Consider the following 18230-nt stretch of genomic DNA (forward strand, 5'->3'; position numbering starts at 1 on the left):
TTTTTTTTTTTTAGTTTTTTGAGTTAAGTTGATGTTAAATTGATTAATGGTAAGTAATTGTATTGTTGAATAAAAAAAAAGAATAAAGTTCAGCTAATTGCATTTAACTTAAATTTACACTAATATATATATTATAATCACAATATATATATATTTTTTCATGTGTATATTTTAAAATGTTCAAAAATATTACCTTCAGTTTACACTTTAGTATATAATGTATATTATTTCCATAACAAGTACTCATTTAGAAGTAAAGTATATTATTACTTTACAAGTGACCACCAGCTGGAGCATCAGTCCAAAAACTCCACTTCCATTTCTTATCTGCTCTCAAGTAGCGTTATCTACCTTAGTGTCAGCTGGCTGAAGCAGAGGGAGAGAAAAACAATAATAAGAGAGACTGCAGTAATACAGACCCAAAACTGTGAATACACATATCACAAAAACCTAATGCTTTGACCCACCACATGAACATGATGTATGACAGGGTAATTATGTGCCAAAGTCACCCTGCAGTGACAGAAATTAGTCCAGCCCACACACACACACACAGAGACTCCGTAAACAGCACTTCTGATGTCTCTCTCTCTCTCTCTCCTTCAGTCGCCGGAGGCAGAATTCACAGCCGTATCACATCTGAATCAGAGCACTCTCAACATCACTTCACAAAAGTGCTCTCGCTGCAACACACGCAAACACACTTACAGCACTTCACACCCACCAGATCTGAGATTAAAAACCAGGCAAAAATATTCCACCTGTCATGGCTGCCGAGCGGCTAAACAAACGGCTCTCAGATGTTTGCAACTGGCCTCGTCTAATCAAAAATCCACTTACATTTGTGTGTACATGAGAAGTGATTAAACCGCCGCAGGGAGCGAAGGGAGACACTTTGAAGTGAAACTTTTCTTAATCATGTTCTCAGACGTGAACTCAGCAACAGTCGGGATGGGCGTAAAACAAGCTGAATCTGTGATAACGCTGCAGAGTTTGAACGTGACCGTTTTTTTAAAAGTGTGTTTGGGTGCTGAAGAAAAATGGGCAGGAATTCACCCAGGAATCATACATTTTTAAACTGCTTATTTCTTAATATATAAAACATTTAAAAATGCTGTATTAATACCTAGAGAATAATTTATTATTATTATTATCAATAGCAGAAGTAGCAGTAATTAGTAATAGTATTAGTGATTAAAATTCATAAATGTCAATTGAAAGAAACAGTTCGTTTTGGACAGTTTTCTTTTGAAATAATGCCACGCCTGTTTTACTTTGTGGCCTCGATGCAATACTAAACTTTGCAATAACAACAAAAAAGTTTTTGACCATCTAGTAGATTTTCAGAGTGGATTGAATTTCAGGTAAAAAGTTCCTTGAATTTACAGCCATCTATTGTCGCTCCCTGGGGCAGAGAGCATGATGGGAAAGGAAGTGATGAATTCCCATACCATCCTGACAAGATATTCTTCTCTGTCTGAAGCTGAAACTCCCTTATCTTGACTTCAGTGTTTTACTGAACAGAGAAGCAACTGAGATATGAGAGGAAGAGATGTCAGATGAGAAAAAAAGAGGGAAAACAGCTAGAGACAAAGATGGAAGAGGGATGAACTCATCCACCCACTTATGCTGATAAAACATAAACGGAAAAAGTGAAGAAAAGTGAAAACTGAGACACATACTAGTTATGACAGCAGTACTGATTTTCTTCTTTGAAAAATGGTGAGTGAAAAAATTTGCTTAACCTTCAAAATATGTTAACTGTCAACCTCAGGAGGTCAAACTAAATATATTAATTTATTTTAATTTAATTTATCTTTGCAATCTCATTATTAAACTAATTATAATAATATAATATAATATTATATAATATAATAAATAACTGCATTTGTGCACAGATATTTAAAGAATCACGGCAGACCAAAGAGGTAAAATAAAAAAATTAAAAATCAGTCATTGAGAGCTAAAAGTGTAATCCCAGAAAGAAGGATGCTGGAGAATGAAAAACAGAAGAACGGGTCACATCTGAAGGGCGATGTTTATGAGTTCTCTGCACAGGTAGCTCCCTCATGAGTTACACTAATGAGGAAAGCAGATGGTGCTCTCACACACACACACCTCTCAGCTGTCATAGAGGGAGGGATTTACATGAAGCTCTGCTAATGACTCTTTCAGTTGTTCACCTGTCATCTCAGGTGTGTGTCCTGCTCTACTCTCTGACTGTCCTCCTGTGAACGTGAGAACGTGACTATTCAGTACAGAAGAAGTCTTTTTGATAGTGGCCTAGTTTGAAGTCTGAAGTTACACACACACACACACACACATCTCAGAAATGTTTATGAAGCATCTGGCCCGACTCGCTTGCTCCATCGTTTGCCCTCTCAATCCTGAGCAACAAAACAATTTGTCACAGGTGACAAACCTCTCTCTCCCAATGTTGCCCAATAACACCAGCCATATTTCTCCCAAATATATATTTATTTAATCATGATTAATCGCATCCAAAAGAAAAGTTGTATATATATAGTATATATTTAGTAAATATTTGCATATCCATATTTATATCCATACAATTTATATTAAATAAATGTATTTAATATATGAAAATAAATTTTTTCTGAAATGTATACATGTATGTGTGTGTATTTATATATACATAATAAATGTACACAGTACACACACATATATTATGTAAACAAGAATTAATTAATTTTTTGACATCACTAGTAAATAAATGTATATTTTTAATATTTTTTTCAGTGAATCAAGAAGTGGTCAAGAATTCTAAATTCATAATACTAATTATACTAAATATATACTGAATAACTAAAAATGATACAGTATCACATTTAAGATGCAAGATTCCATTACAGTATTTTTTCTTCTATACAGTAAATTTTATTCTGCAATGATAATGCAAAAAAGGGGCTTTATTTTTTAACATGTCATTTCATTTCTTCAAGCAAAATCATTTTTCTCTCTTATTCATTCATTCAAACCTCTTTGAGAGATTCACATGGCCCTCTAGCCATCTTCTCATTTGTCTGAGCATTGTAGTACTTCATTTTCAAACCACAAGCTGAGTACTTTGGGCATTGGAGATAAAGATCTGTTTCCCTCTCACTAATCTCAGCATTCCCACTGAAGAAGCCTGTAGGAACTTGACTGGTGTGTGTTTAAGCTCCCTCTTCCTGCAGGCCACTTTGTTCAACTCTCACCGTGAAGTTATCAGTTCATTGTTTGAGCATAAGCAGATAATCATCACTCTGAAGAAGCTTCCAGCACTCCTAACCTACACCGAACCAGTTTTTCGTTAGGCTCACATTTATTTCAAATACAAACCTTTTGTAAAAATATAAATGTCTTTACTGTCACTTTTAATCAATTTAATGCATCATTAATTGCATTATGTTATTAATATAATATATAAATCATATATAAATATGAATATACAACCATAAATATTTCGAAAATATATACATAAATATACATATGTGTGTATTTATATATAAATATAGATATACACAGTACACATACACATGTTAAGTAAATACAAACTTTTATTTTGGATGTGATTAATCACGATTAATCGATTTGACATTAATCGATTATTCGATTTGGCCCTAATATTGTACATTATATTCTATTCTATTATATATTGCATTGGTGTTTGCAGATGCCACTTGGTTTAATATTTTGGTTTTTGTATCTAATGCAATAACATTCAGAAATTGTAAGTGTGGCTTAAGTCCAAATACTTTTAGAGGCCATTGTCCACAGCGCATTTAAGTCAATAAAACAAATCCCTTCTCAGAAAATGAGCTCACAGTCTTTCTGCTAGCTGCCTGCTGATTATAATCCACTGAGTTTACCCAACTAACCCTGGAGCCGTGCCAGACCTCAACTCAAGGGGCCACTTCAGCACAACAGCAGGGCTTCAGGACTCAGGCAGGGGCGGTTTACACATGCACAGTGTGTGCAGGCTACACTTTAGTCTGCTGTGGCTTTAAAGGACTGGTTAAGTGTACAGAGACAGCCAATGATTTCCTACAGTAATGAAAAAGCACCATTAGGATGGAAGCGTGTCTGGAAAAAATGTGTACTATGGGACACTTTTAGTTATGCTATGTAGCAAACATACACATATAGTAAGTCTAAATATAGCATGTGGAGACCATAAACTAGAGTAAAAACAGGGTTTTTGGACTATTGAAGGAATGCTTATTGAGTGTTTTAGCTTTAGGCATATTTGTTTGTGTGTGTATGTGTTTGGAGTGACTTACGGAGATAAGGATTTGGAAGCTGCTGTGCAGGACTTCAATGTACTGGTACTCCAGCAGGCAGCCCATGATGGATATATAGGACTGTGTGTCTGCACTGCGGTTTCCGCTGGCGGGGATCTCTCTTCGGACACAGCCTGGCCCGTGCTCGCTCCACCAGGAGTGGTGTGCCGAGATGTTAAACGTCAAGAGGTCGCTGTCCTAAAACGACAGAGAGGAGGAGCTGTCATCAGCCTCAGCCACATGTCAATATAAAGGATGAGGGAGTGAGTGACAGAGAGGCTGCACGCTGTAAAGCATGCATGCATAATTTAACACGGAGCTGACAAAGAATCTGTTCCATAGACCTGACAGAGGGAGGAAAGACGCGTATACATATAAAAGAAGGAGAAAGCACACTATCGCTTTCAATATGCGTTCACTGTTTATTTGTTGTGGTCATATTTATTACAGATTTTACACATAAAAACTGATAAATTAGGTAAAATTGTGGTGTGTAACTACTAGCAGTTAGGGCCAGGCAATTCATGACAGTGTATTTTTGGCAATGTAAAATTAACCCACACTGTGAATTTTGTGATGATTTAAACTTATTTTTTGATGATAAACATAAACATTTTTATTTAGCACTTAAGTTTTATTAAAACCATGTCAGTAGGTCACATTTATGTGTATTTATTATTATATACCTTTTTTACTGGTCTATATAAATAAAATAAATTATATCAAATAAATCACATAAATAATTGAAAAAAACAATATATTATTGAAAAAAAAAGTTCGATATAATTATGTTTTTTTTGAGAGAAGTATCTTGTGCTCATCAAGCCTGCAGTTATCTTATGAAAAAATACAGTAATAACACTAATAGTGTGGCATTACGAAATTGTAATATTTTACAATATTTCGTTTTTTAATTTTTTACAATTTCTTCTCAAAAATTATTGTTTTCTATTGTCATATATTTTAAAATGCTGTTTGTTTCTGTGATGCACAAGAAAAACATTAATTTTTGTAACTAATAGTGTTTAATTAGTTTTTTTGTATGTATGTATATAAATATCTACATATATTTATCTACATATCTACAGTATATAAATATATATATATATATACTATGTAACAGGCTATAAAACATTTCTTTCCATTTAAAATAAAAATGTCTGTCTCCCAGTTCACAAATTACTGCAAATAAAGGGAATAATTATGTTTGCATCTGTTCACACAGTCCTTAACCTGAATGCTGCATGTGTGAAAGTGTTGTGAAATACAAGTGTCACCTCAGAGTTATGCGTCTTTGTTGCAAATGTTTCTCATAGGCTCACGGATACGTGTACCTACAGATATAATGGATTCTGTCAATCCACACAGTTCTCAGGCTTATGAGATGAATGACACTGGTCAAAATGAAAACGTATGGACTTTCCTATGCTTATTACAGTGGAACTCGTCCTTGACCTCTTTCTGGCTAATGGAGACACAGAGGCGTTTGTCCCCTTTATCATCGGCAGGCATTATCATTATACATGATACATTATATATGTCACTGAGAAGAGTGTGTGTTTGCGTGTTCAGAGAGGGGGTCGATACAGACCGTCCTGTCCCGTATTTAATCACAGCCACAGTGTGAGACTGACAGCCACAGCCTGCAGCCATGCGTGAGAGGACAACCCCACCAAAACACCTCAATCAAGCAGACAGAGAGAGAGAGAGCATGTTTCATAAAGTGCCCAAGCACTTAATATGCCTTTCCTCTTCAGTGAAACTACATGTCTCATGTTCAGAGAGTTAATATGGTTCTCCATTATCTGAATGTGAGAGATTAATCCCACATTCATGTTCTGTCAGAATTATCATAATTATGAGATGATAACTCTGAGTGGTTTCCATGGCAGCGCTCACAGCCATCATAGATTCATGTGCGGTTTTGTTGTTGATGATTGCAAGACACTTTAAGACAAGAAGATTTAAGATCAAAGAATGAGCACAGTAGACTTCTAAAATTAATATCATTATTATTAAAATTGTCACTTTTTTTCCCTGGATCATTAGTAATTAAAATCCGTAAACACTGCAATGTATTTACGCTGACAGGAATGGAGGTGCATTTTATAATTTATCTGCTAAAAACTGTTGCCAAATGAGATATTCAAGTAGATGTGTTGCTTATTTAATTTGTCCATTTGCACCGGTGTGACTCACTCATACTGATTTGCGCATGTGTTTGAATATCATAGGTGGACATTATCATATTGACAGTGTGATCAATTAAACAGCAACAAGGATGCACTGCCTCATTTCACATATTTTGCCTGCATTTCATGGATACCAGCACACTGCAGCATTCAGAATTGAATTGAGAATGTTTAAAATACACTTCAATTTCTAAAATAAATTTAAATTGATATAGCAAACATGAAGTAGAATTGTAATTCAAGCAAGTAGAACCACAATGAATAGTTATTCAAATACCCCTACCCATTGGGAGATAGACAGATACAGTGTTACAAATATTGCAAAACAGACAGACGGACAAATATAATAAACATATTTTGAGACTGAGAGAGACAGACGTGATAAACATTGTGAGACAGAGAGACAAACAGAACTAATAAACACATTGTGAGACAGACAGACATAATAAACACAACCAGACAGATAGACAATGAAAGACAGACAGACATGATTAATACTGCACGACAGACAGATAAACAAAGAGAGAGACTGAAAGACAGGGAGACAAACATGGCAAGAGAGACAGACATAAGAAATATTGCGAGACACTGACAGACAGTTTATGTGAACCACATGATAAACACTGTGAAACAGACAGACATGATAAACACTGAAATGGACAGGCATGATAAACACTGGAAGACAGACAGACAGACAGACAGACATGACAAACAAAACACTAAGACAAACAGACATGATAAACAATGTAAGACAAATAGACAGACATGATAAACACATTATGAGACAGACAGACAAACAGTAGAGAGACAAACACTGCGAGACAGACAGACAAAAATAAAGAGAGACAGACAGACAGAAACACTATGAGACAGAAAGACATGATACACACTGCAAGACAGACAGACAGATAGACAGACAGATATGATAAACACTGTAAGACGGACAGACAATGAGAGACAAACAGACATGATAAACATTGTGAGACACTGACAGAGACCATTTAGACCACTTCATCCTGCAACATCTGGATAAAACAGGGACTTATGTGAGGATCCTGTTTGTGGACTTTAGTTTGGCTTTCAACACCATCATCCCAACAGCCCTCCAGATCAAACTGGCCCAGCTCTCTGTTCCTAGCTCTATCTGTCAGTTGATCAGCAGCTTTCTGACAGATAGTCAACAGATAGAGAGACTGGGGAAATTCATGTCAAACAGCCGCTCCACCAACACTGGTGCCCCTCAGGGATGTGTTCTCTCCCCACTGCTCTTCTCCCTCTACACCAATGACTGCACCTCTAAAGACCCCTCTGTCAAGCTCCTGAAGTTTGCAGATGACACTATAGTCATTGGCCTCATCCAGGCTGCTTACAGACAAGAGGTTGAGCAGCTGGCTGTCTGGTGTAGTCTTAACAACCTGGAGCTGAACACACTCAAAACATTGGAGATGATCGTGGACTTCTGGAGGAACCCCCCTGCACTCCCCCCACTCACAATCATGAACAGCACTGTGTCTGCAGTGGAGTCATTCAGATTCCTGGGAACCACCATCTCTCAGGACCTGAAGTGGGACACTCACATTGACTCCACACATTGATTGTTAAAAAGGCCCAACAAAGGTTGTACTTCCTTTGCCAGCTGAGGAAGTTTAACCTGCCACAGGAGCTGCTGAAACAGTTCTACTCAGCCGTCATTGAGTCTGTACTGTGCACTTCAATAACTGTCTGGTTCAGCTCAGCTACAAAATCAGACATCAGAAGACTACAGAGAACGGTTCAGACTGCTGAAAGGATTATTAGTTCTCCCCTGCCCACCCTTCAAGAACTGTATACATCCAGAGTAAGGAAAAGGGCTCAGAAAATCACTCTGGATCCCTCACATCCATGTTACCCCCCTTTTTAAACTTCTGCCATCTGGCCAACGCTTCAGAGCCACAAATACCAGGACAGTCAGGCACAAGAACAGTTTCTTCCCCCAGGCAATCTACCTCATGAACAGTTAAATGCTCCCCACATTATGCATCCTAGTACATCCCTGCATTTCATTCTATTTTATTCCATTTATCATCTATAGCACAACTATACATACAATTTTTTTTATTCTCATCTTATTTTTTGTCTATGTGTTGTTGTTGTCTCTGTGTACTGGAAGCTTATGTCACTAAAACAAATTCCTTGTATGCTTAAGCATACTTAGCAATAAAGATTCTGATTCTGATTTATCACTATCATCATGAGAACCACATGATAAACACTGCAAGACAGACAGACACACACGATAAACACTGCAATACAGACAGACACATGATAAACACTGCAATACAGACAGACACACATGATAAACACTGCAAGACAGACAGACAGACACACACACACACGATAAACACTGCAAGACTGACAGACACATGATAAACACTGAAAGACAGACAGACACACACAATAAACACTGCAATACAGACAGACACATGATAAACACTGCAATACAGACAGACACATGATAAACACTGCAATACAGACAGACACGATAAACACTGAAAGACAGACAGACACACGGTAAACACTGCAATACAGACAGACACACACGATAAACACTGCAATACAGACAGACACACACGATAAACACTGCAATACAGACAGACACACGATAAACACTGCAATACAGACAGACACACATGATAAACACTGCAAGGCAGACAGACAGACACACACACACACACACGATAAACACTGCAATACAGACAGACACACACGATAAACACTGCAATACAGACAGACACACATGATAAACACTGCAAGACAGACAGACACACACACACACACACACACACAATAAACACTGCAATACAGACAGACACATGATAAACACTGAAAGACAGACAGACACACACAATAAACACTGCAATACAGACAGACACATGATAAACACTGCAAGACAGACAGACACACACAATAAACACTGCAAGACAGACAGACACACACAATAAACACTGCAAGACAGACAGACACACACGGTAAACACTGCAAGACAGACAGACACACACAATAAACACTGCAAGGACAGACAGACACATGATAAACACTGAAAGACAGACACACACGGTAAACACAGCAAGACAGACAGACAGACACGATAAACACTGAAAGACAGACAGACACACACGATAAACACTGCAAGACAGACAGACACACACGGTAAACACTGCAAGACAGACAGACACACACGGTAAACACTGCAAGACAGACAGACACACACACACGATAAACACTGCAAGACAGACAGACACATGATAAACACTGAAAGACAGACAGACACATGATAAACACTGCAATACAGACAGACACGATAAACACTGCAATACAGACAGACACACGATAAACACTGAAAGACAGACAGACACATGATAAACACTGCAAGACAGACAGACACACACGATAAACACTGCAAGACAGACAGACACACACGGTAAACACTGCAATACAGACAGACACACACGATAAACACTGCAATACAGACAGACACACATGATAAACACTGCAAGGCAGACAGACAGACACACACACACACACGATAAACACTGCAAGACTGACAGACACACATGATAAACACTGCAAGACAGACAGACACACACACACACACACACACACACACACACACAATAAACACTGAAAGACAGACAGACACACACAATAAACACTGCAATACAGACAGACACATGATAAACACTGAAAGACAGACAGACACACAATAAACACTGCAATACAGACAGACACATGATAAACACTGAAAGACAGACAGACACACACGATAAACACTGCAAGACAGACAGACACACACGGTAAACACTGCAAGACAGACAGACACACACGGTAAACACTGCAAGACAGACAGACAGACACACACACACGATAAACACTGCAAGACTGACAGACACATGATAAACACTGAAAGACAGACAGACACACAATAAACACTGCAATACAGACAGACACACGATAAACACTGCAATACAGACAGACATACATGATTAAAACTGCAAGACTGACAGACAGATAGACAGATATTAAACACATTATAAGACAAACAGATAGGCAAATTTGATGAACATGGTGAGACGGCAGACAGAGAGACAGACAGACAGATAGATAGAATCTAATGTCAGACTGTTTCATTCAGACTCATTCTTCTCATCACAGTCTAATCATAATCAGTCTTACAGTAGGGGGTCCTCAGTGCAGCATGATATTATCATATGGTGTGCCATTTGCTGTATGACAGTAGAGACATCAGTGAGATATATTTTGATGTGTTTCATTGAGGCTTGTGGTGGGCCGTGTTAATGCAGGGGTTGCATGAAAAAGGCTGAATAATGGGGAACAGGTGGCAGAGGGTCGGACTCGGGCATTAACCCGACAGATGGACACACAACACTTCCTCACCGCTACATATGGACAGCAGGAGGACAAGTGGCTAATGGAGAAAACACACACACACACACACACACACACACACACACACATAAAAACACACAGAGACAGAAAAGAAAGGATCAATGCGCAAACTTGCTGCTTTCTGGACAGCAGATCTGTCTGATTCAGCTCATGAATATTCATGCAGTGACTTTATAGAGGAGAGGGGGGTTTTGGGGGAAGGGTGTCCCACCTGTGACGGCACAGTAAAGAAAAGGGAGGGAGTGACGGAGCGTGACTGTGTGAGACAAAGGAAGAAGAGGATGAGGATGAAAGACAAAAAATCCCCCACAAAATTCAAGGTAGAATAAAATGTGACTGAACACACAAGCATAAAATAAAATAAATTAATACATAAGCACAGAAAATGCTTCCAATATCTTTTGTTGTTAACATCCAAGGCCATGAGTCCAATTACACAACTCTCTTATGAGCAAAGAACTAAACTAAAAAGATTAAAATACATGAATCAAACAACATTAAATATAGCTGATACAAATATAAGGGTGTTATAATAATGCTTTGTGGGATGAATAATTGGCTTCTGAGCCACTGAAATTCAAGAGAAACTAAGAAACCAAGCACTCAAACTATAAGAAAAAGCCTGTTGAGATTTTTCAAGTTAAGATATATAAGAAACAAATGAATAAACTACTGTTTAAAAGATTGGATTTGGTAAGATTTTTTAATGTTTTTGAAAGAAGTCTCGTGTTCATCAAGGTTGCAGTTATTTGATCATAAATACAGTGAAAATAGCAATACTGTGAAATATTACTGCAATTCAAAACAACACTTTTCTATATGAATATATTTTAATACGTAATTTATTTCTGTAAAGCAAAGCTGAATTTTCAGCATCATTATTCCAGTCTTTGGTGCCACATGATCCTTCAGAAATCATTTTAACATTTCTTATAATCCATTACATTTAAATTAAATTAAAATAACAGCATCTATTTGAAACAGAAATCTTCTGTAACATTGCAAATGTCTTTATGATCACTTTTGCTGGATTAAGAATTCTGTATTGTAAACAATTTTGATACTGTTTTGCCTCTCCACTTGATGTCCAATGTAAAGAAATATCCTCTAAGCTAGTATGCAGAACATTCTTACACACTCCAATAGTGACTGTCATTTACCGAGGAAGATGTAATTAACCTCTTTTGTTGGACCTGGAACAACATTCCTGTCAAACAAAACATTATCCTAACCCTATTCCCAAACACAACTATCAGCATTTCTTAAAATGAGAGGGAAATTAAACTATGTTCAGACCCCAAACTCAGTCCTAACTTAACTCTAACCCCTGAAATCTGATTGGTTAATTCCAGGGGGAACATGTTCTGCTTGTTAAAAATCATGGTCACCCAAACCCAATATTTCCTAAGTATGAATTCTGCCTGAGTTTGGATGTGTTTTGGACAAAAAATTCTTTGTCCTGGAATAAAATGAGTAATTTGTCCCATGCAGCTGCGACAATTGTGGAAAAGGTTAATTTTGAAAAAACAGCAGCTCATTATACATGTACCAGATTTACTCCTCATGCATCTGCATGCAGACTTTAGGATGTTATTGTACAATCTCACTCCACCTTCTGAAAGCGGATAAGAGCTTTTCATTGTAGAATTAAGAAATTTGTGGTAAGGAAACAGACCAAGCAGGAGTCACAAACAAGCACACACAGAGAGAGGAGAATGTGTAAATTATACAGCGAGCTTGTTTCTCACTGTTAATACACTAGGGGTGTATGAGTGTTTGAGTCCATGACCTGCCAGCACATGTAGACAGAGGTGTATCATGGGATGGGTTGGGGATAACACAACTACTGCTATAACTTCTGCTCTCCCAAAGGCTTTCATCTGAACTTATTTCCTCTACACTGTTGTTTTATGTGCCAGTTTCTGGTGTGTTCAATGAAAACCTAAGTGTAAGACACAAAGCTCTGGCAATTCCAAATAAAGTTTTAGACAATCTGTAAAAACATCATAAATGGCCCCATTTAACTGTAAAACAGGGTCATTAAAATGCCTCGTACTCTTAAACACTGACGGCTGACCCATGTGTAAACTTAGGTGGGAATCTCTCTTACCTTTGATAGACCTCCAACCTCCAGGTAGAAGCAGATGATAAAGACATTCCAGGCCACCCACAGCGCTGTCCACACAGTATACTGTCAAAAAGATGGACAATTCTTTACTCCAACAATTCATTCCAACATTCAAACATAGGCTACACTGGTATGGTCACATTTACTGTTGCTGGATGAAACTTCACGGGCAAATCCACCCATTTCAATAGGAATCTGCACTTTTGTCGATCCAGTTTAAGTTGATCCAATGAATTTGCAGCACTGACAAACCTGAAAGCTAATTTGTTTTAAAGTGACTTCTGTGTGAGCTGTACTTTTTACATCTTTACACTGATGACAACTGACAGTGTATTTTTTTGCACACTAAATTTCAATGAAATGAAATTAAACTTACTTACTACTAAAAATATGACACAAATGCACTTTGTTAATGTGAAAATTAATAAATAAAATACATTTTGTTATTATTTACTCACCATCATGCCATTACAAACCTTTATGACTTTCTTTGTTTCTGCTTTTGTTCATACAATGAAAGAGATCTAAAACAACTTTTGGACCCCATTGACTTTCATAGTATAGACAAAACATTTTCATCTCTTTTTTGTGCTCCACAGAGGAATAAATGATAAAATATTCATATCACATCAAATTATTTCAGTAAAACCAATCAGTACACTCTTAAAAATAAAGGTGCTTAAAAGGTTCTTCACAGCGATGCCAGAGAAGAACCTATTTTGGTTCCCCAAAGAACCATTCAGACAAAGGTTCTTTAAAGAACAGTCTCTTTATTTACCTTTTTATTATAGATTTTAAAGGTTCTTTATGGAACCATTTAGACAGAAATTGTGCAGCACCTTTATTTTTAAGAGTGTACCATAGTATATATTAAAGAACCTTGGTATTACCACCTGATACTATCACTGTACTACCACACTGGACCACTTTTATTCAAGGGACAGCTGGCAACTACCCATCTAGAACAAGTTAAAACTCAAGCCGTTTCAGTAGCCGTAACATCAGAGCTGTTGTAAATGGGAAACAGAAGTCGAGTAGATGCTGGAAAACATCCGCAGTGAGTGTGTTTGGATTTAGGGCTCAGTCTTGAGAAAAGCACCTTTCTTTTACACAGGCTCTTATCGTTCATCTCCAGATTTGTTTCTTTCTTTGTTCTGGTTTGATCTTCTTTTTATAGCAGAACATCTCATTTGAACATCAAGCCTTTTGTCTTCCTAGTCGTTTATACCGTTGTTTACCACACACAAACACAATCAATTAGGATTTTACGAGCCTATAAATCCCTTTGAAATGCTAATCTGAATTAGCGCTCCAACCTGAGCCTGCTGGTATATAAACTCCCAGAAAGGCAAAAAGAAATGAGCGTTCATTTTTGTCAGTAGCACGAAGCAGATAGTTCTCATGGGGAGTTTAAAGAGAATACAGAAGTTTATGCTGCACAGTAGTAAAAATGGATCTGTCAGTCCCTTACGGAAGACCAGCTTGAGACGACTTTATTGAGCAATTTTCTCCAAACTGCAAAAGACTGTTTTCAAAACGCCCTCCACTGAGATTTCCTCCACCGATATACAGAGAGGCAAACTCCATCCACAGAAATTAAGATCCACTCACAAAGATGAACTGAAAACTTTACAGATCAGATTATTAACTATATAATTTAATGTAAGTGCTTTAACAACAATATGAGATTCATATTTCTGTTCATAAACTCTAAGATTCAGTTAACCCATTGACTTCCAAGTAAGTACATTACTGTAAATGACAGGGCAAGTTGTGTTTCACTCAGAATACTCCTTTAAAGTTAAAACTGGCTGTTTGTTTGACAGGACACCTAGCAAAGCAGGCCAGCAAGACTACGACTTTAATCTCTTGAAGGGAAATGATGCACCACATGTCAAATCACCGTTATATGGGGACTGGTGTGATTTTAAGCTGCTGTGAAGCACATGTCACGGACACAAGCCTGAGCAATACTCCTCACCATTCCCAGGAGTCTCAGCACCGCAAGTCTTGTTTCCAGGCTCATCTATTGGTCTTCAACACTTTCTCACGCCTTGGTCTATTCTCAACATTTTGTCACTTTGATTAACTTGATATTTCTTCTCTATTTCTTCTCTGTGAGAATTTTGTGTTTGAATTGAATTATCATCACGTTTTGGCGCAATCAACTGTGTAAATCTAACGTGTAACGAGCAACTCAGTGAGTTCAGTGCAAAATAATTGATATTTAAGACGTTACTGTATACTCCCATTCAATGGCTTCAGAGTTTTATACACATTAGAGGTAAAACGATTACAATTTTTGTGAAGCCTAATGTCTTAAAGACTTTATTATGTGGCTTGTAACCTATGTTTGTTATATTTTGAGAATATGCTTGTAGATATAATGTCTACACTGAATGCAAATGTAAGTGACTTTGGATTAAAAAAAAAAAGTTTATTTATATGCTCATGTACTTTTAAAAGTTAACTAAATACATATTTAGCAGATATTCCTAATTTAATATTTACAGTTTTCTATTTCTGGCAATAATAACAAAAGGTCAATAACTCATCTTCTCAGTTTTATGTCTTATTATCTTTATATCAATTTCAATACTATCAAGAATGAAAATGCCCCTAATATCAGCAAAACACTAGCAAAATGCATATGAAAATAATGCAAATAATAATTCGATTGGAATACTAACTTAGTTTTTCGAGCATAATGAGCAATATACAATCTACATTTTAATAGTTAGTGGAAAAACTGATAAAAGTTAGCAACAACAGTATTCTGCATTGATATTGCAAGACTTTATGTTTCTCACAGCATCTAGTTACCATCTTTGAATAAATAAATAAAAGTAGCCATATTTAATTCCATTTTGTTTAAAAAATTATGTGACTTCTGACAGTCTGATTAAATAATGAATCAAAATAGATATTTTACTGTGGCTGATGTTATTTCTAGCCCATTTACATTCTTCTAAACAAAATATACATATTTTGGCAAATTTAGTTGGTCATCTCGGTTTTCAAAACATTCAGAAAATTTGAAAACTGTGCACAGTATGCTACATTCAGATATGAATTATAAACTATAATGTAGCAATAATAAGAATAGTCTGTTATGCTATTTCAAACACAGCCATGATGTAAACTAAAGACTTTTGGTTATAAAAAATAAAAATAAGAATTCTGTATGAATATTAAAATTCCAAAAATAGCTTGCTTCCCGTTTCATCAACTGAACTAAAGGCTTGATAATCCTGTTGGAGTTGAAGTGATGCTGCTTCATGGGTTGACCCAGTGAGGAACTGAAGGGAGCTGGACTCTAATCATTTAATTCATGGTAATTAGTTGCAGATTTAGGGGATTAAAATGCCATACAATGTGTCAAAGTATAAGACTAGTCCAGTGTCTGCAGGGCCGCATGCCAGAGTCCATTATCAGCAAAGGGCTGCGTTCAGTTCTGCTTCAGAGGCCTGCTGTCTTTGATCAACAGTAAGCAGATTTGCATGTGCCGCAAACACTATTTGCATATAAGCATTTATAAAACAGTCTGACATAAAGAAACAGATCCGAACTGACGCTGTTATTAAACAGATTTTTAACTAGCGTGGTTGGAGAAACCGATCAAAACCTATCAAGAACATGTCTGGGTCATATTTCAGAATGAACAAAATGAAAAATTAAATTTTGATGAAAATGAAACCTATCTTTTGGGGCTTTTTTTTGTTTTTTTGTGCATATTTGATTTTTTTGTTTATTTTTTTATTATTTTTATTATATTAATGAAAAAAAATGAAAAAATAAAAAAATCTATATTTTTGTATGGAAGGCCATTTCTGCCACAGAATAACAAAAAAGTAATCGCGACTTTTTATCTCACAATTATGACTTAATTCTCACGTTTCATTTTTCCCACCACAGAATAAAAAAAATAAAAGGTAGCCTAATTGTGACATTTTAATTTCACAATTCTGTTTTTTTTTTTTGTGAGTTTATATCTCACAGTTATGAGTAATATACTTACAATTCTGAGGAAACACATCTGAATTCAGAGATATAACCTTTTAAGAAAAAGACTGAATTGTGAGGAAAAAAAATAACTTTTTTTATTCCATGGCAGAAACAAGCTTCCATATTCATGAGACGAGAATCTAATGAGAATGACAACTGAGAATAAATTAAATTCAAAAGTAAAAAAGTTGCTCACAAGTCAAAAGTTGGTGATTAAAATGTGGCCCGGACAGTTTTTGAGAGATTTACAAGGTCATCATAGTAAAGATGAATTTAAAGCAGCACTTACCACCACAATGTAGCGAGGTCTATACTGAATGGTGCCAAACAAGCCCAGGATGACAACCAGGATGTGGAAGAAGTTTGCAAGGATTGGAGCCCACTGGTAGCCCAAGAAATCAAACACCTGCCTCTCTAACGCCACCATCTGAGAGAGAGAAAGAGAGGAGAGGACATACTGTATATTTAGATGAATGATTCAGATGAGGAACGATTGGAATAAAGGTTTAAAGCATGATCATTTTTCCTTTTATTCTTTGATTATTTCAGTTGGAGGACTATCAAAAGATTTTTAACAAGAGATTTTTATGTCAAATTCTTAAACTGCAAAACACTTTTTGCAAGAACCAGAACATCTTCATAATGATTCTTTCAAATTTAAAAGATCTGTAAATAATGACACTGTAGTGGAAACATCTGGAGCTGTTCAAACACAACATCAAACACCTTTCAAAACTTCAATTATTGTCACACAAGAATCCTGATCTATTAAAACTGACATATGTATAATTATATCTGTATCTTACTTAGTTACATAGTAGAGTTTTTTTTAAATAAGCATGTTAATGCAAAGATAACAAATACACAGTGTGTAATCACATCATAAAGTGGTTCAGAAAAGAGATTTTGATTTTTTTTTTTTAAATCAGAAATACCACATTTTCTCATTATTGACTATTTCCTAAGAGAACTCTCTCCAAACACACTTTACCTGATTCTAAAGGATGTCCTCTGAATACGAAAAAAACACTTGTTTTATCATCAAGCATCTTCAAGTGGCTCTTAAAACTCCTCACACATCAAACAACTTGTTTTATCATTCTAGCATGCATTTACTCAAGAGTGTATTGACACAGTCTACTAATGTGTGGAACACAAGGGTGGCGATTCGCAGAC

General features: G+C 36.4%; 1 protein-coding gene across 2 annotated transcripts in view; it reads right to left on the bottom strand.

Annotated features, from left to right (window-relative positions):
* The window catches only part of nkain4 (sodium/potassium transporting ATPase interacting 4), a 54002-nt gene that overhangs the window by 16483 nt on the left and 19289 nt on the right, over positions 1–18230 (bottom strand). For both annotated transcript variants that reach the window (XM_042751251.1, XM_042751252.1), the window contains exons 2-4: positions 17344–17481; positions 13032–13112; positions 4284–4481 (exon numbers count right to left, since the gene is read on the bottom strand). In XM_042751251.1, coding sequence (XP_042607185.1) covers positions 4284–4481; positions 13032–13112; positions 17344–17481 — 417 coding nt within the window. The remainder of the gene's footprint in view (positions 1–4283; positions 4482–13031; positions 13113–17343; positions 17482–18230) is intronic.

The sequence above is a fragment of the Cyprinus carpio genome, chromosome B23, assembly GCF_018340385.1.
Source record: "Cyprinus carpio isolate SPL01 chromosome B23, ASM1834038v1, whole genome shotgun sequence".
Taxonomy (NCBI): Eukaryota; Metazoa; Chordata; class Actinopteri; order Cypriniformes; family Cyprinidae; genus Cyprinus; species Cyprinus carpio.